The 24841-nt window shown below is 38.7% G+C and overlaps 1 protein-coding gene across 2 annotated transcripts in view; it reads left to right on the forward strand.

The window, feature by feature from the left end:
• The window catches only part of col6a4a (collagen, type VI, alpha 4a), a 52655-nt gene extending 30892 nt beyond the window's left edge, over positions 1-21763 (forward strand). Inside the window, exons 10-41 of one of the 2 annotated variants that reach the window (XM_017714366.2) lie at positions 1-585; positions 738-1087; positions 2872-2950; positions 3218-3363; positions 4150-4242; positions 4331-4384; positions 5393-5464; positions 5562-5588; positions 5956-6000; positions 6183-6236; positions 6429-6491; positions 8533-8598; positions 8828-8881; positions 8969-9004; positions 9223-9285; positions 11186-11248; positions 11337-11399; positions 13791-13853; positions 14680-14730; positions 14997-15032; positions 15309-15371; positions 15501-15563; positions 15653-15688; positions 15775-15811; positions 17386-17397; positions 17564-18057; positions 18278-18374; positions 18498-19166; positions 19299-19422; positions 19737-19861; positions 20187-20357; positions 20839-21763. In XM_017714366.2, the coding sequence (XP_017569855.2) occupies positions 1-585; positions 738-1087; positions 2872-2950; positions 3218-3363; positions 4150-4242; positions 4331-4384; positions 5393-5464; positions 5562-5588; positions 5956-6000; positions 6183-6236; positions 6429-6491; positions 8533-8598; positions 8828-8881; positions 8969-9004; positions 9223-9285; positions 11186-11248; positions 11337-11399; positions 13791-13853; positions 14680-14730; positions 14997-15032; positions 15309-15371; positions 15501-15563; positions 15653-15688; positions 15775-15811; positions 17386-17397; positions 17564-18057; positions 18278-18374; positions 18498-19166; positions 19299-19422; positions 19737-19861; positions 20187-20357; positions 20839-21017 (4133 nt within the window). In that variant the 3' untranslated portion in view covers positions 21018-21763. The remainder of the gene's footprint in view (positions 586-737; positions 1088-2871; positions 2951-3217; positions 3364-4149; positions 4243-4330; positions 4385-5392; positions 5465-5561; positions 5589-5955; positions 6001-6182; positions 6237-6428; positions 6492-8532; positions 8599-8827; positions 8882-8968; positions 9005-9222; positions 9286-11185; positions 11249-11336; positions 11400-13790; positions 13854-14679; positions 14731-14996; positions 15033-15308; positions 15372-15500; positions 15564-15652; positions 15689-15774; positions 15812-17385; positions 17398-17563; positions 18058-18277; positions 18375-18497; positions 19167-19298; positions 19423-19736; positions 19862-20186; positions 20358-20838) is intronic. The other variant, XM_017714367.2, reaches the window with a different exon arrangement.
• Positions 21764-24841: the final 3078 nt, after the last annotated feature.

Consider the following 24841-nt stretch of genomic DNA (forward strand, 5'->3'; position numbering starts at 1 on the left):
AATGTAAGAAAGAAGCAGCTGATTTGGTCATTCTGATTGACGGGTCTGAAAGTATCGACAAGGCAGAATGGACGACAATGATGAACTTTATGCTGCGTCTTGTTGACAATCTTCGCATTAGAGAAGACCTCATCAGAGTCGGTGTGGCACAGTTCAGTACTGGATACCAGAAGGAGTTCTATTTGAATGAAAAAATGAACGCAAAGGATGTGAAGGATGCTATTCGGGGCATTGAGCAGCTGTCCGAAGGCACAAGAATTGGAAATGCTTTGTCGAATGTGCACGAGTTCTTTGCACCAAGCAAGGGAAGCCGCATAAAAAGTGGCATTTCGCAGAACCTGCTGCTGATCACTGATGGAAAATCAAAAGACACCGTCAAAGAGCCAGCTAAACGTCTGAGGGACAGGAACATTGAGATGTTTGTTATTGGAATAGGGCATATCTCACTGCCTCAGCTGAATGACATTGCTGGGTCATCAAAAAGACTTTTTATTGTGGACAACTTTGACACCCTGAAACTGAACAGAACAACCCAGGAGGTGATTGATATTCTTTGCACAAAAGAGGAGCAAGAGGAGAGTCCAGGTAAGGAAAGATTTCGTTTTTAGATATAGCTGAATATGAAGTTGCAACCTTTTCAAAAATAAAATCTAAAAATTTAAATAAAATTTGTTTTGGTGCCTGTTCCATGCTTAATCTATTTCACTTATTAATATAGCGTTTACTATTTCTGACAGATTGCACTGTAGATATTGGTATTGGATTTGATGTCTCCCGTGTCGGTACAAGCTCGCAATCGCTCTTCAGTGGCCAGTCTAAGCTGCAGACATACCTTCGTCAGATTGCCAAACAAATATCTGTTCTGAACAACCTGTGCTGTCTCAAACAGCCCACTGTGGACACCAAAACAGCCTTCCGCCTGGTTGCTAGGAATGGGAATCTACTCTATGATACTGGCTTTGGGGAGTACAGTGATGATGTGATAAACAAAATAATGGCACAGCAGATTACTCAACCTTTGGCCTTCAACTCTCGGCTCCTGCAGTCTTTTCAAGATATGCTTAAGGCCTCTAATGCTGGTGTAAAGGTAAGCCAGATTATTTTCATTATCAGTACACATTAAGTGTAGTAAGGTAGATTCTCATAGCAGTATTCTTAATTTAGTGTAGTCAAAACATCTGCTGACTTATATTTCCAGCACTGCATCTAAGATTAGTTTACACAAAAAACAGATTAGGTTACCCTTAAAACAATTTCATGCTGGATTGGATTCATGTTGAGTTCCTTGCTGTCCAGTTCTCCCATCTGACTGCCCTTAAGTCGTCCTCCTGTTTGAGGACTTGAGCTCATGATCTCATCTCCAAACAGTCAAAAAGCCGTTAGACAGTCGCGTCACTCAAGCTATGATGTTACAGGAAAAAAAAAGTTAATATTAAAAATATTTAGTAACAACTAAAAACATAGATTAACACTTTGCTGTAGTTAATTATTTATTTGAGGAGGAAGTCCTCACCCCCAGGCTAGGGGTGATGTATGATGGGGGAGTCATAGCTTGCATTTGGGAATAACTACAACCCCTTTTCCTAAAAAGTTGGGACTCCTTGCAATATCTAAATAAAATCAAAATGCAATGATAGGCAAATGATTTAAACCCTATATCTCATTGAAAATAGGAGAAAGAACATATCAAATGTTGAAACTGAGAAATTTTATTGTTTTTTGAAAAATAAATGCCCAGTTTGAATTTGACACCAACAACACGTTCCAAAAAAGTTGGGACAGGAGAACAAAAGGCTGGTATAGTTGTGTAATGGCAACAAGACAGTAAGATGAATATGTATAAAAAGAGCATCTCAGAGAGGTTTTCAGAAGTATAGATGAGGAGGGATCACCACTCTATGAAAGACTGCTCAAGCAAATAGTGCAACAATTCAAGAACAAACTTTCTCAACATAAAACAGCAAAGAAATTTTCCTCATCTATGGTATATAAGAACATTAAGCAATTCAGAGAATCCAGAGAAATCTCTTTATGCAAGATACAAGACCAAAAACAGTACTTGCTGGCCATGATTTTTGGGACCTCCATGGCACTGCATTAAAAACAGACACAATTCTGTAGTGTAAATCACTGCATGGGCTCAGGAACACTTCTGAAAAACACTGTGAAAGAAGAAAGCATATATAAACACTGCCACCTTCTCTGGCTAAAAGCTCATTTAAAAATGGACTGAAGTGTCCTGTGGTTCAATGAATAAATATTTGAAAAATTTTTTTTGGAAATCATGGACAGTGTGTCAACCAGTCTAAAGACCCCTCAGCTTGTTACCAGTGTACAGTTCAAAGGCCAGTATTCATTTTCAGGGAAGGCCATAATTATTTCAGCAAGACAAAGTCAAACCAATGTTCTGTATTCTGCATTTATTACAACAGCATTACTCCATATTAATAGAGGCTGGGTGCTAAACTGGCCTGCCTGCAGCCCAGATCTGTCACCCACTGAAAACATTTGGCACTTTATGAATAATGAAAAATAATGAAAAATACGACAAAGGAGACCCTGAACTGTTGAACAGCTGACATCCTATAAGAATGTCAAAACTACAGCAGTTGGTCTCCTAGTTCTCAAACACTTACAGAGTGCTGTTAAAAGAAGAGGTGAAACACAGCAGTAAACAGTCCCCCGTCCCAAATCTTTTGGAACGTGTTGTTGATATCAAATTCAAAATTTGTCCAAAAATGTCCAAATGTATGTCCAAAAAAAATGCTCATCCTACATTTCTTCTGAAATCAAGATGTAATTTCTATGTCTGATTTACATCAAATGTTATTTATTACCAGATGCTCAAATTCCATTGTTTGACATCCTCAGGTAGTAATCATCTTCACAGATGGCCTGGATGATTCTGTTGAAGTGCTTATGCGTTCCTCAGAGGAACTCAGGAAAAGTGGTAGGGGAACTTGTTTTATTATTTTATTATTATTTTTAAAATCACTAGTTCTTCAAGTCAAGGAAATTTGTCATTTGTTACTTTGAAGTGAGATTTGAACAGATGAACACTTTTGGCACTTTTGACAGAAAACTGTTATCTGAAGAAGTTAAAATGTCTACCATTTAAATGTTTCGTATTAAAGTTTTTGGAGGCACCTGCATGTGTATGACTCTGAATCAGAGACGATCCACTGTATTTCTCATGTATTTGTGATTTTTGTGAAAGGAGTCCATGCACTGCTGTTAGTAGCATTGGAGGGAGTCCGGAGCACTACAGACCTGCAGAAGCTGGAGTTTGGACGAGGATTCGACTACAAAGAGCCTCTCACTATTGGCATGCCGAATGTGGCCAGTACCATACACAAGCAGATTGTGAGCCAATTTACTGTAAAATAATATATGCTGATAGATGAATCCATGATTATAGAATCAATTTTAATTGAGATTACCATTCATTTCCAGGTGACACTATTTGTTAAAAGGAAAAACAGAGCCACAGCAATAAGGTCACACATTGGGACATAACACAGTCAGCCAGTTAGAGCTATTATATCACAGTAAAACATTTGATACATCTATTTGAACATAGATGTGGGTGTTAGATAGTCTGTGGATGTGTGAACTACACTAACACACACCACAGACCACATACAACTCAATAACACCACCTGTTTCATTTTCAAAAACACTACAATGCAAAACTCTATAACTAACACTAACTCACTACAACGCAAACTGAATAGTATCTTTAGAAGTGCTAAGGAACATATGTGCTATAATAGCAAAATACAGTCAATTAATGCACACAATAGCACATTATTCACCGAATAGCACAATGAACAAGAAATTCCTTCTTTCGTAGCGGAGAGCATCAAAACATTCAAAGAACTCATAAATTTGACATAATTGTAGACAGGGTTTTAAAAGCTACCTGATTATCTTATACATGCACATCCAGTCTAGACAGCCAATCATAAAATAAAAAAACAAGATCTGTTGTTAACTTTTAAGATTTTCTGGCTTGTTAAGATTTCTCCTCAGGTGAATTTTATGTTATGCAGGTCAATTCTGATATTGAATGTTGCACAATATCGTCCAGCACTACTACTCAATTTATTAAGCTTTTATGTTTACCTCTTTCTATGTGTCTCCCTGTAGGACACTGTAGCCTTGAGAGAGTGCTGTAATGTGACGTGTAAATGTACTGGCCATGACGGTGTGCAAGGTCCTCGAGGACCTCCAGGATATAAGGTAATGTATTATTCAATGCAAGCAGGAAGGGTGGTGTACAAAAACTATGAGATTCTTCAATAATGTTATCACTTTTACCTCTGAACAGGGTCTTCCAGGACTGAAAGGACATCCTGGATATCCTGGAGAAGAAGGAGGAATGGTAAGACTTTAATTGGTCTTTTTGAAACATGTACCTTATTTCGAATTCATAAGACAACCAGGTGACTTTTGCCCAAACTCTAGCTGTTGAATGCATACAGGGAGTGACGCAAGGAGGTCCAGTTTCTCCAGTCCAAAAAAAAAGAGATAAAAATGATTTAATTATTAAAACTGCTCTCCTCTCTTTCTCCTTTTATAGATTTGAAATAACTTGATTTAACTGTGGTACAATCATCATATGATGTCTATCGTAGATTCCGTGCAAGTTGGATTTATACTCCAATTTAAATTCCAAGCTCTTTCAATAAAACCAACAACTTCAGATTAAAGAAAAGGGGCTGCCTATGTTGATATATGTATATTTCACTGGATAAAAAATCTAATGACACTAGAATTGCAAAAGCCTTATTTAGTGTTATGCTAGAGAAATACATGGGCAGTTTAAACACAATAGAAAGCTAAAGCCTTGTCTAAAACGGTTAATATACACTCTTAAAATGATGTGAAACTTGCAACTATAGAAGAACCTTTGTTGGTGCTATATAGAACCCTTTTCCAAAAGGTTCTATATATGTCACGATTGGCCCCTCCTAGGCTTCCATGTGCGTCTGTTTACATGTCCATGTGTTTCTTTGTTTGGTTTCCTCCCGGTTCTGCCGCCTTGTTTCTTGACTTCACCCTTGATTGTTCCCACCTGTTTTCCACCTGTGTCTTGTGAACCCTCGTTGTCCCCGTTTGTATTTGAGCCCTGTGTTTTCCCTAGTCTAGTGCTTGGTATTGTTTGAAGTGTTTTGTATTGTTTGCAGTGTTTTGTATGCTAGTGTGTTGTTATGTTATTCTGGCTTCCGTTGTGTGTTTCAGTCTGTGTGTGTTTCGTTATGTCCGTCCCTCCTGCTCTCCGTGTTGGCTCATTGACCTTGGACTGTCTTGACCATGATCCTGGATTTTCCCTGAATAAATCTCACTTTCCTAAACTGTTTTATAACCTATGAGATCAATGTGTTTTCAGGGAGACAGAGGAACACCAGGTCTAAATGGAACCCAAGGACATCAGGGCTGCCCTGGAAGAAGAGGTCAAAAGGTAGCAGTGGCTCATTCACCTGAATGTTTTCTACTCACTACACCTGGTTTATGATCTTCACCCAAACCTAAGTTTCATTTTTTTCAATTCTCTGCAGGGTAACAGAGGCTACAGAGGTGATATGGTGAGTATTTGAGACCTTTTGCATGTGAATATGACTTAATACTTTTAAGTCTAAATGTATTGCAGCCAAATGTGTGATGACAAATGCTTTTTTGATATGCGTAAATGATCTTGATGCATTTATTATAGAGGTCAGAGACATGTAGAAAGTTATTGCAGTAATAATAAGATGTCAATATTAATATTACAAGATAATAATAATATTAATTGTTAATATTATTTTTATTAGATGTGCAGGCATAACAATATTATAGAGATTAATAGTTGAGCCTATAAAAACTTTTGCACATCACTATATTTATATGTAATAGAATATAGTAATTTTTTTTTAATTATCACATGGCTCCTATTATAACTGTGTTTGGCAGGGAGAAGCTGGAGAAGATGGTGTGGATGGAATAAATGGAGAACAGGTAATAATTTTCTGTTTAATTTTAATTAAAAATGCCATAACAAGAATCCCTCTACAATATCATTTAATGCAATAGAAAACCATTTACATGGTGTTCTATTACTTTGCTGATTTCTGTTAATTGAGTCGACTAACTGAACACAAATGGCAAGTTTCATTGGTTTTTATTCTTTTTACCTTTAGGGTGTGGCTGGATCTGCAGGACCTAAAGGAGAGCCAGGGGATCTGGGCAGCCCAGTAAACATCTTCATCTTTTGTTATCTTTATTTTTCTTGCTGGTTCACAATAGATTGTGTATATGTACTTTAAAATGCATTAAACAGGTATGTTCTATAATTCTATAGGTGTTATATGGTCTAGAACAGTCTGGTCTTGAAAACTCATTTGTGAAGTCTATGTATATGACTAACAATTATTTTGCTACAACAGGGTCAAAGCGGTTCCCCGGGAGAACCAGGTGTGCCAGGAGAAAAAGGACTTAGAGGAGATCCAGTGAGTTGTCCTTTTGCTCTATCTATCCCTCTGAGACATTGGTAGAAGCAGAATCTTTGAGGTAAACTCAACCTGGGACCTGTTTGTACATGAGCACATAATACATAAGATGACTCTCCCTTACGTAGATGATGCGTCATCTGATCTGAATATCCGCTAGTGCAGGGGTTCTCAACTTTTCCACCCCAAGGCCCACCTGTGTATAATTACAAAGCATAATGGCCCACAGGAAAATCAACTTTTTAAAATACAGTTTTATTTTTCTTTTCTCAAATGCTGACACTGGAAACCTGTGAATTAGGGCTACCGGCTTTAAGGTTTGCAAAATTTGCAGGTATGTTATAAAACATATGGTTGTAGTGATGTTAAAAAGGGGGAATAAAGGAACAAATAGAAATGTATGAGGTAGATGTGGAGCTGCAGTCCATCATGTTTTCACTGAAAATACTCCACTGGCTTGTTTGTTTGGCCTCTGGATGTCTCTTTCATTTTGAGGGCTTTTGTGATTTATTTGAAATGGCCAAAACACCATGGCAAGCATTTTTAGCCTTAAATGACACCAGTGATACAAGTCCAACACTGTTTCTAATAAAAACAATAAAACAAAAAGTTCCAGAGGTCTGTAATGCATTTTGTACTAGTAAAAACTATGATTCCTGATATCTAGTATGCAACTTTTACATGTAATAATATGAAGTATACATATCTATTAAGCTGTTTCAGCTAGTCATATTGCCAGGATGACATATCCATGAGGTCACCCCCTCTTCCCTCCATGGCATAGATAAGATGATTGATGCAATTATGTATAGTGTTTTAAATATGTTTAGTGCTGTAAATATGTTCAATGTTTATTCTTATTATGTCACTACAATGTCATTTATTTCATAAAACATCTTATGTCAGGTTGCGAGAACCGACATAAGCACTTAATAAATGTTCAAGTAGTGCTTCATAAACACATTATTCAGTGCTTATGAATGTGTTATGAAGCCCTTATGTAGGTAGCCTTCAAATAAAGTGTTACAGAATAAATATACAGTACAGTAACCAATTACATTTACTTAGTTACTGTCCAGCACTGAGAACTGTGAGGTCTAGTTTATAGATGGAGAAAAAGCAAGCAAAGCAAGCATGCCTCTCCTATCAACAAACATTTACAAGGAATCCACATTCCTTGAATAAATATATATTTACCTTCAAAAACTATAAAGAGGGCCAGATGTATGTATGGATGCAGCACAAAGTGTGTCTTGATGAGGCTGCAGTAGCGCGCCCAGAGTGCTTGTGAAATGAACTAATATTTAGTATATTATAGCTCTAGCTAATCACGTTAGGTGCAGGGTTTGTGAGGTACAAGGTTTAAAAGGCGCAGTAAACAGTGTAACCATCAAGAAGCGTGTAACAAATAAGAAAAAAAGAAAGTCCTGTGACCGAGAGGAAGCAATGTCAGTAAATGAATTTCTTTTTAACAAAGGTGTAATGCTCTCTTAATTTTACAAAGAAAGACAAAGAGAAGATAAAATGGACTGCAGGCTTATATTGCAGCTGCATCACAGCATATTTTGAGATGTATCTTCTCATGTATGTACCTCTGATGTTGACGGCTGAATTCCTGTAATTCTTTTGGTAAATATTCTCTCAGTTTTCGAGGCCGTTGGCCATTCTTGCCATTGTTAAATGAATTGTCACAATAACATGCTTTTGAGACAGCACCTCTCATTTCACCTTGTTTTAAAAAACAGAAAGTTCCTACTTTCCGCTGTTCTTCTACTCAAAACATATCACTGCTTATTTTTCTGATTTGACTGAAACTGTGTGTGGCTATGACACCAAGAAACATGATAACGGATCCCAAGTGCATGCTATGAAATATTTCTATTTTTGTGTGTTACTTGTTCTTTCTCCAAATCCTGCAAGTCTTTAGTCAAATGCTTGATTTTAATTTGAATCCTTGCTTCTGGCATATAGGCTAGATAATATACTTTAGATGGTTTTAAACACTGCTGAATTTTGACTAGTGACATTTTCTTCCACCAAGGGTGAGCCAGGTTTTGACAACAACATCCGTGGTCCTAAAGGGGACGTTGGAAACCCAGGCCTACCGGTATGTGACCTCTTCAACAATAATTTCAGTTCAGTCACTGACTCAAAGCTAACATGTTTTAGATACCAACATTTTGTTTATTAGAGATGTGTCACTGGCGTGCATGGCTACAATCAGTGTCTTGGGAAGAAATGCATTGCCTCCCAAAAGTTTAATGGTAGTGACCTGCCAAAAGAAAGCAGTAAAATATAGCATGTTAACTCTCTGCCTATCTGTGCTTCACTGACAGGGTGAGATAGGGCAAGATGGGAACCCAGGCATACTTGGAGAATCTGGCAAGCCTGTAAGTTTTCATTAAGCTTTTATAACAGGCATATTTCAATAGTCAATGGCTATTCTATTGACTTGTCATTTTTTCTCTGTTTTTCAGGGTCAAAAAGGTAGACGGGGTGATGCAGGTCTGCTGGTATGCTTTTACATGGACATTCTTCTTGGATTTTTACATTTTTTTTTCTGTTTAAACTGTACCTTTTCCTTTCATTTATAATACATGTGAATGTAGTGTTCAGGTACAAATACTTTAAAACCAAACAGTATAACACTCATTTCAGAAATAACATTGCAGAAAAAAGCATCAATTTTGAAGTTAACCGACTCACAGAAAGCCATTTGATTTAATTTTAGGGTCTCAGAGGGCCTGCAGGAACACCAGGATTGCAAGGGCTCCCTGGACCTACAGGGCCACAGGTACAACTACGTTCTTCCCATAAAATCGAAATAATATAATTTATATATTACTACATCTTCTTTAGTATATATCTTCTAGCACGGACCCCACTAAGTTTCCTTTTGAGTTGAACTCTGAGTAGTATTGTATTGCTTTGAGGTTTTGCATGTTTTGCATCAGAGAAATAATTTACATAATTGAACAAAGAAAGTTTTTTTCTGTTAGTTACAGATATTCATAATCTTATCTTAACTATATAGCATAGAGTTGGGGGATTGTTTTATTCTGACGACTAGACATAGGCAGGAGGACTGTAGCATAGTTTATGACAGCAAACATGCTCCCTCTGCTGGACCCAACTGGCTTTCTTTTCAAAGAGGCGACAGTAATCCAGACGTTGTTTTATTCCCAATGTCATCTCCACAGACATGCTATTGAAATGCCTCTTTTATCCTCAAAACCATCGTTACACCTTGGATCATTAGATCATTGGACAGGCCAAGATGGGTTGTTCTGTTACTTCAGATATGCTATTGCATGCTGTGTTCCAGCTTTATTTATTTCAGTTTACAGGAGGGAGTTTTCAGAAGGTTCTCATGCTCAGCTTACTAGTGTTGTAGCCAAGACCGCTAGAACCGAGTCCGAGTCAAGACTGAGACCAGGACACGTCAAGTTTGACTCTTTTAGTAGTCAAGTCAAAGTCAAGATCGAGAATTATTTTTGGAATATAAAAATGTTAAGGTTATTTTCTTATCCCTACTTCTCTAAAACTTATTTGGAATCATCACCTAAAGTCAAATTAACATCCATTTTTAATACTAAATGAAAACATTGTAATTATAACATTTCGATCTGAACTCAGGGGATGTTTGAATTTTGGAATAAATAATGAAGTAATTCTGGAACGGATCTTTTAGATCCTAAGGAACATATTTTATTTAAACATATAACAGTGGGCTGTGGCCCCTTGGTACAAACAATTAACCAAACGTAACTTTGTTTTTGTTTTTTTTTTCTGCAAAAAAAAAATCGTCAAGCTCATTGATTGTTCTGGCAAAATGATAATTGTGTTGATGTTTGCAGTGCAAGCCTAACAAAAACAAAGGAAATACAATGCTGAATACGTAACTGAAAATGAGCAACTGCAGCTCTGTGCTATTTGCTCAAGGGTCTTTTGAAATGAAACTTTCAAACCCACCAATTTACACCATCACTTGGAGACTAAACACAGTGAATATGTATCTAAACCTGTCAGATTGAGCCAGAGCTTTCCTCTCTTCAGCCTAATATCCAGCACTCAGCTGCCGAATTAGCCTTTTCATTAGTTGAGTCAGAAAAAGAGGATCTGATCACTTAAATCCACAGAGGTTTTTGTGGTCATTTGTGACCCAAGCGCTGCAAACACTTGGGAATCCTTGATGCAGAGGAAGGAATTTCAGTTGCCTTAGATGGAGGCATCACACTCGGCTGGTCTCGTCAACAACATTTGTGTCTGCTTTACACTGAGACCGAAACAAGACCAAGAGTGCTAGTTCATGGTTTCGAGGCTGGCCTTCATTACTACGAGACTACAGCCTGTAATGTCACATCCAGATGCTTTAACACACAGTGATGGTTCCAGCTGATAATGAACCGATAGGAAATTAACTGAAAAGACTTTTGCTGGAGCAGTCCCTTCAGGCACAAGCTCATAAAGTTAAGAAGGTTACAACTAAGAAACATCCAACTTCCTGGAGGAGAAAGTGAAAATCTCAGAGGCAGCAGACATGTTCAAATCCATTATGGTGTAAAATGCAGAAGGTCTATATAAACACTGGTCTTAACGAATGTTCTTGATATTATTAAGTACTAAGTTTATTTAAGTCCATTCGAATTTGAAACATGAGTACTCAGATGACTTGCTTCCTTGTTTCTCCTCAGGGGCCAATTGGTCCTAATGGTGTTCCAGGCCAGAAAGGAACGTTTGGTTTACCAGGACCACAGGTATGCCTCTAGATGAAAACCCATTTCACATTAAGGAATATTTTATTCAGTCATTTGTGCCTTTAATACAGTGATGATCTTCCTTTAGGGACGGCCTGGCAATCCAGGAGGCAAAGGATCTAAAGGAAATATAGGGTCTAGAGGGCAAAAGGTGAGTTAGACCACTTTCATATACAAATGACAAAATACTTTTCAAACATGACAATTTTCAAACATGACAAATTTAAGGATAAACAAAAAGAGTATGAAGTGCCTTAGTCAGGAACTGTACTGGAGCAATGGAATAGCATTCGTCCAGAACATATTGCCTCAATTGGTGTTTTGATGATGGTAGTGGAAAGCTTTGTATATCTCCTTGCTCCAAAATTCTACTAATACTGTTCAGTTGGGTTAACTGGTGACTGTGAAGGCTGTAGCATATGATTTACATAATTTTCATAATCAACAAAGCATTCAGTGACCCCACATGCCCTTTGTGTAGGTGCGTTATCATCTAGGAAGAAACAAATCCCAATAGGATAGAAATGTTTCATCATAGGATTATCAGTATGTGTGTTGATTATCAGTGACCCTTCCTGCTAAAGGGACAAGTGGATCTAAACCATGCCAGTGCCAGTAAAATTGCTCTCCACAGCATAACAGAGCCACTGGATCCCCTCACTGTAGGAGTCAAGCATTCAGGCCTGTACTGTTCTGTTGGTGTACATATACTCGCCCACTTGTGAAGAATAAAGTGAAGAATTACATATCTGACCATCTGAGTGGTTTTAGCAGCACTGAACTCTTATGTGCAAATTTGTTAAGGTAATTAAGGGTTCATAATAGAATATATATATATATATATATATATATATATATATATATATATATATGATATCTAATCATATGCACTGGTAATGTTTCTAGACACTTTTATTTTTGTTTTTCTTTTGTCACTAGTATTCAGCCTCTTCACACTAGCACTTGGTAGAACCAACTTTTGCTGCAGTAGCTGTCTGATGTCTGGGTAAATTGCTGCTACCAGCTTTGCACACAGTTTAGGAGTGTGTTTCGCTCATTCTGGCAGATTTGCTCCCCGTTGTTCAGGTTAGATGGATGATACTTGTGGACCACAATTTTCAAATAGTGCCACAGATCCTTGATTGGTTTGAGATCTGGGCGTTGACTTGGCTATTGTAGAACATTCACCTTTTTGCTGTCTCCCAAGCCTTAGTTTTTTAGCAGACTGAATAAAGTTGTTTTTCAATATCAATCCTTGCTGAGGAAAAGTAATTTCACAACATGATGCTACCACCCCCATACTTCACTGTTGGGATGGTGTTGGTAAAGTGATGGAGAGTGTTAGGTTCGCACTATACAAAGCATTGTCAATTTGGCCACAAAGTAATATTTTTGTCTCATCTGATGACAAAATACCTTTTCCCACATTTTATCTAGGTCACTCTCATGCTTTCTGTCAAACTCTAGATGTGTTTTTTTTCTTCAGTAATAGCTTCTTTATAGCCACCCTAATACACAGGCCAGTTGTACGCAAAGCTCTTAATATTGTTGACTGTTGCACCTTCACTGTAGTCTCAGCCACAGAACTCTGTAGGTCCTTCATACTAATTTTGACCTTTCTGTGGCTTCCTTTACAAGTCCTCCTCATAGGGGTTGAATGCTTTTGCAAACAGCATTTTTCAGCTAGTAATTTTTAACATAGAATATTTTCTCGCACAAAACAAGTAGCACTGTAAATTAATTTAAAATAACAAATATTCAAATAAAATATGACAGAGCACAAAATATCAAAGCGTCATTTGTAATCCAGATTAATCTGATGACATTTATGGAAGTTGAATACTTGTACAAGGTAGCTGTTACGTCTCCTAGGGGTAGGAGGCAGCCAGGGGAGCGGAACTATGCATGGCAGAATAGGAAAAAAATGGTCCATATAGCTCAGTACCAAAGGCCTTTTATAGCTAGTGCCAACTGGAACAGCCATTCACATACAGGGAAAAGTGGAATGTCAGTCATGCAGCAAGGTCAACCTGGGAACGCTCAGAGAGAGAGAATAAAACATCCAGACACAGGATTTAACAATCCCACCACCAAAAAAAAAAACGGTATGTCATGTTGGTTTAAACAGTGATCACATTAGTGTATATGAGAGGAAGCTACCACATTCTCTCTTCCTTTCTTATAGCGAATTTCAAGGTCAAACTCCTGGACGATCAAAGGCCATCTCATCCGAGAAAGAAAAATGAGGGGGTTATGGTCCGTATATACAATGATTGGTACCGGGCTACCACCAACATATACTTCAAAATGTTGCAGAGCTAACAACAATGCTAGGGTCTCCTTCTTAATAGTACTGTAGTTAAGTTGATGTTTTAACCTCTCTAAATAAAAAGCCACTGGATGGTCAATTGCATTCTGGTCGTCTTGTAACAAAACCGCCCCGGAACCTGCACTAACCAACACTAGTGTCCACATCTAATTTAAACTGTAATTGTAGCAGAAGTTGCCTCCCTTGCCTCTGAATCTGAATGTTTTTGTGCAGGGCCAGCTAGGCAACCCTGGAGATGAGGGATCAGATGGACCACTGGGCCCCAGGGGACTTCCGGTAAGTCAAACTAACACAACTGAACTGAAAATCTGAATCAAATGAGATCTTGATCTTGAACAAACTGAGAAAGGATCCTGCATAATTCTGATCCTGAGTTGATCCAGATTAAATTTAGAAATATAGATTTACTGTAAGATTTAGATCAAATTTAGTTTTAGATTTGTTTACATTACACACAGTTGTAACATCACAAATGTATTAATTTTCATTTATCAGTGCTTTTAGTCATATTTAACAAATGTTCATGCAGGAACATGTAACGGGGAGCGAGGAGGCGGACTCATATGCGGAGATAAGCGAGATTTATTAAGGGCAAATCCAGGGTCATCGTCTAAACAGTCCAGGTTCATGTAGCCAACACGGATAGATTGGGGGACAGACATGACAGACAAACCAGAATCCAACAGAATAAGTAAAGCAGAACAAGTAGAACATGCAGATAACAAACAACAAAGACCAGCAAACACAAGGGGCAAACCCAGGGCTTAAATACACAGGGAAAACGAGGGACAGGTGGAAAACAGGTGGAGACAGTCAGGGGCGGAGTCATGAAACAAGGGGGCTAAACCAAAACAAACACACATGGGCTAAACCAAAACATGAACACATGGACAAGACTGGGATGGGCCAATCGTGACAGAATAACAGTTATTCCCAAAAATTGCAGTTTCAATGGTCCTTCTAAATAGCCCCACAAAAGAATATTTAAATGTTAACATTTTGATTAAATGACATTATTCTAAGAGCCCAAGTAAAAATTAATGAAGCTATTTTTGTTGTTGTGAGTCTCTTATCCTTAATCTGCTGTGTCCTTTCTCAATAGGGATCTGATGGTCAAGATGGATATGGAGTAAGAGGACCTAAAGGACATAAGGTAATATATATACAGATAGGTAGATAGACAGACAGACAAAAAATATAATTTCTAAATGAGAATTCATTTACAAAAAACAAAGATAAACCATTAATTCTCTAGTCTTAGTATTTTTTTGTAAATACAGATCAAAGTGGATTTGAAAATAACTTCTTTCTGTTTTTGCTTTTTTTAATGTACTTTGTACTTGCAATGTTTTAATGTTTTTAAATTGAGTTGAGTGTGTGTGAATTCCTTGGCTTAACTGCACTTGTGTTTACTCAAAGGGAGATATGGGCTTTCCTGGTTATCCTGGACTTCAGGTACATTTTCAGAATTATTCTTTGTATCATATAGGATGAATTTGCTCAAAGTGCCAATAAACATGGTGTCTTGCAGTAAATGAAATATGCATTGATGTAGAATATATTGCTTTCAACTACAATCAGAACTTCCTACTGAAATGCCTTTTCAGCCACCCCTGTACTAGAGCTGAATATACTGAGAAAGCATGCTAAATGCTAAAATTTTTTGGTCATTCATTATAAATCAAAAGCACTGACTGTCCAACAAATTCAGTCACTTATTTTTATTTTTAGGGTGAAGCAGGGGATGGCGGGACACCTGGAGCTAATGGCCGTAAAGGAAACAGGGGAAGAGGGGTAAGAGTATTCATCAGTAACTATTCATTATTCAAAACATGCAGTAATGATCAATGCTTATTAAAATACAGCAATCGCAGTTCTGTGAATGATTAGGTTGTTCATAGTTGGTTTGATGTGTGCTGACAGGGAAATTCAGGCAGGGCTGGAACACCAGGCGATCCTGGCTCCGAAGGTCCCCCTGGTCACAGGGTTTGTTAGCATTAGTAAAATTATTTGATTTGTTTGCATTCAAACATTTACTATTAAGATCATTAAAACATATTTGCTTGTCTTGTTAGGGGACTAAAGGACCACCTGGAAGCAGTGCAATGTCTGTAAGTTCAAGCCATGTTTCTTTTCATCTCAGATTATGTTGAACGATATTCTTGCTGACTGAAACTGTTACTTTGTATTCTTTTAGCCTTGTTCACTGATCACCTTTGTGCGAGACAACTGTGGTAAGATTTTATGATGTTGTGCTTTGTTTGATTTGTCTATTTTCCTGCCAGTAATTTTTAGGGGCACACATGAAATGAATTTGTGTACCATACAATACTATCTGTTCGTACAGACATGTTTTGCTCACTATAAAAATGATGTGTACAAGGTGTAGAAACAGCAAATTTGCCAGTGGCTGAATTATTTCCCTCCCCATTGGTAAATAAAGGCAAATGAAGCCACATAATAAAACTGATAACAGTGCTGTAGTTGTTTACATCTCCCAAACTATAAATCATACAGATATTTTTCCTCTCACAACAATCAGCACAAACAATACAATACAAACACATCATAGAAACATCACATCAACAAAGACCAGCAAACAGGGCTTATCCATAACTGGGATAATTAGAAAACACGACACAGGTGAAAAACAGGTGGAACCAATCAGGGGTGGAGTCAAGAAAACAAGGAGGCATGACAAGGAAGACACCTAACAAAAGCACATGGAAGACTGAAATGTAAACATAAGCACATGGATGTCTGGGAGGGGCCAATCGTGACACTAGGAAGCTTATATTCCTAATGGCCCTGCAAACACAGTTACGTTGCGACAACGTCCTGGCCCACAACATTGTCTGCTTGGTGCATTTCTACATTGTCATAACGTTGAAACGTAATTCCTCAGAAAGTTATGACAACACTGTCTCACAACTTTCTAAAAGTTTAGAACTACGCTGATGAGACAGAAAAAGTCATTGGTACTACGTTGACCGTACATCACAACCTCCTAGAATCATTAATAAGTCCTTTTGTAATCAATATTACAGTTTTTGATAACCGGTTCTAATCAAGTTCAGCATGGCTTCCATGAGTTTCAGCAGTATCATTAGCCTTTTTGTTTTTTCTGCGAATAAACCTGACATTTCTGTCTTATCGTCAAGGTTTTACTGTGAAAGTTTCCATATTTAATTACCTTATTATCAGCATGGCAACACTAATATACATTCAGTGTCATTCTTGTTGCCCAGCAGTACGTGTTTTGCAGTTTTTCCTCACCAAACTGACAAAAACACTGTCGAGGCAGAGCAGCACTGATGTCATTAACAGGCTGGCGGTGCATGTCAGGCTGAGAGCGCATGTCTGCAGCCATGAGGGGGCTTTGCTCAGGTTACAGTTCTAAAAACAAGTATATCTGGCATGGTCAGCCGATTGGGACAGATGTCCATGTGATTGACCTTTGGATACACAGTTGGTATCAGGTATATTTTACTCTAGGAATGAACAACTCTCCCTGCACAAGTGTTGTTTTATCTAACGGTTTAGCAAAATGTAGTGTTTTTCTGCTATTATGAACGGTTTTCAGACTAATATCAATTGACATGACCTCAAAACATAACCACGACTAATCATCCAATCCCATATGCCCAGCATTGATGACAATTAAAAAGCCTTCTGACTTTGTACTAATAACATCCAAGTTTTCCTCAGTGCCCCTTGTGACTAGTCTGTGTTCTAGTGTGTCTATGATCAAATGAGGACATGTGATATTCTCTCTTAACTCCACTTTACCCTTTTTTCACTCCCACAGATTGCTGTAAAGGTATGTCTCTTCTTACCTCACTTACAAAGGAACTGCATTGTATGCAATGCAACAGCAACATTAACATATTTTGAGAACAATGAACATTTTGAGACATGAGTGTGACCAACAAAAAGCACTTAATCGGTGCACTTTTCTCTCTTATGTTGTGTATTTATAACTGCAGCTAATGCCACTTGCCCTGCCTACCCCACTGAACTTGTCATTGGCTTGGACATGTCTAATGGTGTGACTGAGGAAGTGTTTCGAAGGATGCGCAATGCAGTTCTCTCTCTGCTTCATGACATCAACTTTGCTGAGAGCAACTGTCCCACTGGAGCCCGAGTAGCTGTGGTGTCTTACAGCTCCAACACCAAGTACCTCATCCGCTTCTCTGACTATCAGCGTAAAAAGGACCTGATGGAAGCTGTAAATAACATTGCTCTGGAACGCACGACTAACCAGCGTAACATTGGTGCAGCCATGCTCTTTGTGGGCAGGAATGTCTTTAAGCGTGTGCGACAGGGTGTACTGATGAGGAAGGTGGCCATCTTTTTAACTGCTGGACCCTCCCAGGATCAGTCACCCATTGTCACAGCTGTGTTGGAGTACAAGGCTCTGGACATCAATCTTGGTGTTATTGCGTTTAGGAGTGCTGCTAATGTTCGTCGTGCTTTTGAGGTAAAGTAAAATGATAACACAGTCATGTCTATAAAGGTTGCAGACACATATCTATAAATGATAGGATCCAGCATAGTTCTGTGGCTTGTCTATTAACATACCCACTCTACCTGTGAACTGACAGATGAGTAAAGAGCTTTGTCAAGCTATGTTGTATCCTTTTCTTATTTTGATGCACTTAGTTTCATCAGCTTCCCTTCTTTTGTCTGTTGTCACACAGGCTGATGAGACAGGGAGCTTTATTTTGGCTTTGGTGGAGAGACCACGCGACCAGAGTGCAGCAATCGAGAGGATCCAGAATTGTGTTGTCTGCTTTGGTAATTCAGCTGCATAACAATTGCAATTTCTAATGTGCAGAATACTTTGATGTTGTTCTACACATCTCTACATAGTATCTGCTACAAATGAACCAGGGCTTATCTCATATCCTCTATTCTAAGATCCTTGCAGGCCTTCTCCAATTTGTCCCGACAGCAGTGCAGCACTTGTTCCGAAAGAAGTGGACATGGACCTGGCATTGTTGGTAGATGGTTCTCGGCTCATTAAAGAAGATGAGTATAAGGAAGTGAAGCAGGTTCTGGCCACTGTGTTAGATCAGCTTGCAGTGAGCCGCCAGCCTCGCTCAAAAGACAACCAGGCTAGGGTGGCTCTTTACCAGCAGAGCTCCACCTATAGTGAGGCACAAGCACCAGTCAAGCAAATATTCAACTTCCAGCAGTACCGGGATCGTAAGCTGATGAAGCAGAGCATCTTTCAAGACCTACAGAAGACCGGTGGATCCTCTCAACTGGGCCATGCTCTGGATTTTGTAATCACGAAGGGCCTTCTCACAGTCTCCCAGCCCCGTAAATACAAAATGTTGCTGGTTGTTGTTGGAGAGGAAACAGACTATTATGACCAAGACATGCTAGACATCATGTCCAGAGCAGCAAAATGTGAGGGCATAGTGTCCCTCATCTTCACAGTTGGGAATCGTTTCAACAGCACTCAGGTAGAGGAGCTTGCTAGTATTCCTGTAGCACAACACATAGTCCACTTGAGCCAAGTGAAGCAGCAAGAGCAGGAGTATGCCCAGCGCTTTCTGAGGACTTTCCTCCAGACTCTGATCAGTAAGGGAATTTAAGCTTTCCACAAAATATTCTACCATACTACCAAAGTACTTGTAAGATATTGTGTTCCATATATTGAAAATATTGTATAGTATTAATGTGCTTTCAGCTTAGTGTCCTCTATGAATACAGAGTCAATCAACGTCTACCAAACTCAACTGCTTAGAGGAGTGTGCGACGCTCTTCAGAGTGGCGTGGGTAAAGGCCAAGGCAAAGCTGATGTCTATGAGACTGTAGAAAGTCCTACCATTGACTGGTAATATATGACAAATCTCTCATCCTCTCCGAATCCCATGAAGACCACTATTTAGTGTTAATGACTCAGCCATTCCCTTTCTTAATATTTAATTTTCTCAATATTTAATTTAGTAGAACACAGCCCTGAGCTCCCTCACAGTTCACATTTTTCCTTCATCCTTGTTGTGAGTTAGGTTGGAGCAAGAATGCAGACTGTCTGGGGGCCCTGAGGACTGAGTTGAGGAACACTGTATTATACCTTTCACCTGCAAGTTGCTGAAAGACCACAAGTAATTTCATAACAGGTTGACTACATGAAATATCCTTCCTCAGGTATCCTTTACCAACCACTGCTTACGCTGAGGAGGGAGAGGAGGAGGTGGTGGAGCAGGAGGAAGACACAAGTTATATCAGAGAGACAGGAACCCATTTGACCCCAAGTCGTGGAGATTTAGATGGTAAAGCAGTCCTTTTAAACAGAAGAAACAAAAAGGCTTTTGATAAGTAACTTAATGATGACAACTATCATTTAATAATATTAATTCACAAATTTTTGAACTTTCTAGGTCATATGCTAGAACATTTCTGAATGTTTTTAAAAAAAGAAAGGAAGAAACCAGAGAAAAGAGAAGCATGAGTTCTCTTGCCTTTGCATGTGATGTATAGGGAGTAGTGATTGCATACATGAACTCAAAAGCCAGCTTTGTGAGCATGTCTAAATGAATTACTGTTCCCAGCATGTTCCCTGCATGGTCCAGTAGTAAGTGAGTGCTCTGCTTTCAGCCCAGTGTTTGTTGGATAAGGACACTGGCATCGTGTGCAGAGACTATGTGCAAAGGTGGTACTATGATAGTGCCCTTGATGCATGCTCAATCTTCTGGTACGGCGGTTGCGGCGGTAACAACAACCGTTTTAGAACGGAAATCGAATGCATGGAGACATGTAGCACAAACAGTAAGTCAACTGTATCCCACAGTCATTACAGTATTATTACCATAATAACAACTATGCCTAAAGCATTTCATTTTATCATTAGACAGTTGCTCTTGTTGCATGTGAGTGTATGTAGCCCCTGCCACCACACATGGAAGTGACGCTAGTGCTTGTGAGCATTGACCAAAAGTCACTCCAGTCCTTGTATAAATGAATTATTGCATGAAGATTATGAGTAACATAGTTACAGGGGGAGATGTTAAATTAAATATTTAAATACCTACACTTATTTTTATTTATTTTTTTTATTAATATGGAAAATAATATATAAAAGTGCAATATAAAAAACTAAATACATACAACAAATAACACAAACATTATTCTGCAAATGAAAAGGGATAAAATTACTGCAGGAAATGTTTGTTGATAATTGCATGTCTTTCTTTTGAATCTAGATGTAGACATATTGATTTTTGTTATCTCTGATTTTCTCTTTCCACAGATGTGTGTCTCCTGAAGAATGATCCAGGACCCTGCAGAGCTTACATACTCAAATGGTTCTATAACACCGAGCTGAATCGATGCACTCAATTCTGGTATGGAGGATGTGAGGGGAACAGCAACAGATTTGACACAGTGGAGAAGTGTGAAGCCCGCTGTATTACGCTGGACACTGTATAGTGACTCTCCAAAATACCACAAAATCCTGTAAAATATTAGCAAGTTACCCTCCCACTTTTTCCTGTTAGCATAGAATGTAATGACCCAAAAGCATGTGAACGATGCTTTCTTCAAATGTCTCATTGCACCCTATTCGTTCAGGTCAACTGCATCTATACATCAAAGTTTCCACCTTATTATGCCGTCCTTTACTGCAACTCTCAAGACAAAGTATTTTAAAATGCCAAGGTAATGTATTGTCAATGGCATTTTCATGGCTGTAACACTGAACATATGCTGTATTGCAATCAAATGATGAGCTCTGAGTAGAGAGAAATATATTTTTCCTGAAAGAATGAATACCTAAAGTTATTGATAATGAAATTCAGCAAGGTATTTTTATACCTGACAGAATATTATGACTAAGGGCAGGATTTCTTGGTGCTATCACATAAAATATTTTTAATCTGTTTCACTGAGGGTATGCACATTAACTCGAGGTTACTACGTCGGTCTGTCTTTACTATTTTGACCATATCATTAGTAAGAGGGCACATTTTAGAACATCTGTTTTGTTCACACAGTGCAGCTGATAAGCTTCAAAATGCTCAACATGATCCTAAAGGTGCCAATTCAGGACCAAAGTGAACCATTTTGAACTTTATCTTCACACTGTGCAGTTTACTGCTTTTAATCATTCAGTCTGTTCGTATTTTGTACAAATAAACCTGGGGACATAATTCACTCTTTGTGTCAATGAAAATGAACCCATTTGCTGTTTATCTTTATTTTTTAATACGGGTCATCAAATCACATTGATTGAATCAGCAACCCACAAACCTCATTAGAACTACAGCTGCTTATGTAATTGCCCTAAAAGTTCAGAAATCAGTTGTTTTTTTGGGGGGTGGTGGGGGAGGTTGACAGAAACCTGTTTTTTTGATGCCTGTCAGCAGATCTTTGGCATGTATTTGTCTCACCTTGACCAACTACATTATGTTATGACATCTGCATTTTGCGAATACACATATAAACATATAATACTCTTACATTTAGTAGTATTGGTATTAGCCACTTTTTCACAAACAAAAGAAATGGGCATCTTATTCAGTCACACTCACACGTTATGTTTACACTGGATTTTAAGATGTCAGAATCTGAGAATAAAATGGCCAGCATATTGTTGTTTCAGACAGTTCTAAGATCAGGGTTTTCCAGAAGAAATTATGCCATCTCGCCAATCCCAATGGATTTGACTCCTCAGTGTACTGTCTTTGTGGTTTTTTTTCTGCTGAAATGCTGAACATTATGTGCATTTATTTTTTTCTCATTTCTATTTTGTATTTCATTCAGTATCTGGGACGCTCACCAGCCTCAGAACACACACAAAATCTGAATATTCCTTATGAAATTGCAAACAAGTTTAATGTTGCAAAAAATAGATACCCTATAAATTATGATTTTGTTTATATTTATGATTATTTTACATACTTATTACTCAAATAATGCATTGGCATTCAATATGTCATAACAGTCATTGTAAACATCTGTAAAGTCTGAAGTCTTATTTTATTTATAGTGTTTTTACTGTGGGACTGCAGTTTGTTCTAATTGAGTTGAATGCAGGCGTTAAAATAGATGCACACTTCAACATTTGAAGCCACTGCTGTGAGCACAGTCTGACAAAAGTGTGGCATCAAATTTTATTCCCCCCTTTCTTAGTATGGAAGCACATTTGGCCTACTTCTCACAAAAGACATTATCAAACTAAAGAACAAAATCCTCCCTACAGTCAGGCTGAAGTATAACATATGGGGTTACAAACCATGACAGCAACTCTGACAGCAGATGTTGCAGCCCCTCCATATCACAAACTGATGGTTACAGCCAGACCAGCTGACAAAAGAGAAAGTAAGTAGACTGATTCCTCCAGACTCTCCACTCCTCCGGTGGGCCCAAAGTTTTACTACACACTTCTATAACCTCAGAAAAACTCCACTAGTTTGCATCATTAGCCACATTTACATGAAGCCTAATAATCTGTTAATAATCTGACTAATAGCTCAATCGGAATAGAATACGTCCATGTAAACACCTCAATCGCAATAGTCTAATCCGGTTGAGGCCAAACGAAATACAATTTCTATCCGATTGAACGAGGTGGGTAATCCTGTAAATAATCAGTTAAACAGAAGAATAATATCCGTGTAAACACCTGTATCTGATTACATTCCCTATCAGAAAGTTTAAGTCCGTTCTGCATGTGCGTCGCTTCAAAGTGAGAGTTTATATCATTCAACACGGTGGAACAGAAACTGGTCTGCAGAGGAGACGAAGTTCATGCTCTGACCTTTAAAAGACGGTGGTGGGATGGACATCCAGCTTATGTGTCTCAGAACACGACGTCTTCCTCTAGCCACTTCCTTTATATGTACATGCGAAGGACGTTTTCCTGAGTCTGACGTCATTTTAAAGCAATTAAAAACACAAGCACTGCTCACTGCTGCTCATCTCACTCTGACTGGACTCACATGATGTTCGCTGTCACGGTAACGTTTACTCTAAGCGCTACTCCACGCATCGCGTCATTTTGCATTGGATTACTTGTAGTGAGCATGTAATGTTTCCCTCAGACTGTTGAATAGAGTGAGAATAAACACCTCAGTCTGAATCTGTAATCTTTGCATGTAAACACAGCCACTGTCTCTGCAGTTACTGAATAATAAGTCTTAATATGTCATAAGCCTGGGTATTTAAGGGGTTAAGGACATGAGAAATGTCCCACAAAAAGCCTCACTGAGCCTAGGACCCCACAAAAGGAACGTCTATCTATACCTGAGCCACACTTTCGATCAGCTCCCTCTCCAAAAGCATAAATGATGGCAGAAGGGGCAGAAAACAGGGAGCAGGCATGTAGACTGTTGTTTGTGAATGACAGATAAGAATACTACCACCCACTATTTTACCTATCACAAAGAGAAGACAGCTTAACATGACAGCAAAAGAAAGATAAATGCAATCATGCATGAAAAAAGAGAAGAGGCCAAGTGGCCCCTTGTCTAGCGAGTACTCTGTGGTGTAAAATGGCCTTCTGCATTAGGTGGCATCCAGGAGTTGTAGCAAAGCAGCCCCAGGCCCTCACATTACTACCATCACCATGTCTGACTCTTGCTATGATACTGTTGTGGTGGAATGTGGTGTTAGCTTTATGCCAACTCACAATCTGAGTTTTAAGATAGATACTGTGATGAAAATGTCTTACAGGAATCACCTTGGGAGTCATCTAGGTTTGTCCAAACACCTCGGTCCTAACAGGTTTCATTGGCCCTCCATGAACTGAAGTTAAAATTTCTATCAGTGTTGTCTCACTTGACACCTTACCTCCCCAAAAAGACCACTTCCCCCACTACTTGTCCCTTTTCTCATCACTGGGGTCCCCATTGTACCACCTTGGGATGGACCTTGTAGGGCCACTGCCAGAGTCTGCCTGGAGTCACGAACACATACATCCTGGACTTGTTCAGGGCAGCTGGAACCATGGGGCGAGCAAGCATTTGACCCACCACTTTTTTTTTATGGAGGGTGACGACCCATCTCTTTCGTGATTAAGTTCAGGACGCTTACATCAAAACTAAAACCTCTGCTTTCCCTAAACTGCACAGAGTGCTGACCAGCACGAAGAGACAGACAGTCAAACTCAGCTTATCAGACTTATCAGAATCTCCATTTCAGCTGGGGGACGGGACATTTCCCAAAGAGTAAATTGGTTAACAGTAATATCATACTAAAACATTAAGATTTTGCACATATAAATATGTGGACATAATACACACTTTGTATTAATG

Source organism: Pygocentrus nattereri, chromosome 3, assembly GCF_015220715.1.
Source record: "Pygocentrus nattereri isolate fPygNat1 chromosome 3, fPygNat1.pri, whole genome shotgun sequence".
NCBI classification, from domain to species: Eukaryota; Metazoa; Chordata; class Actinopteri; order Characiformes; family Serrasalmidae; genus Pygocentrus; species Pygocentrus nattereri.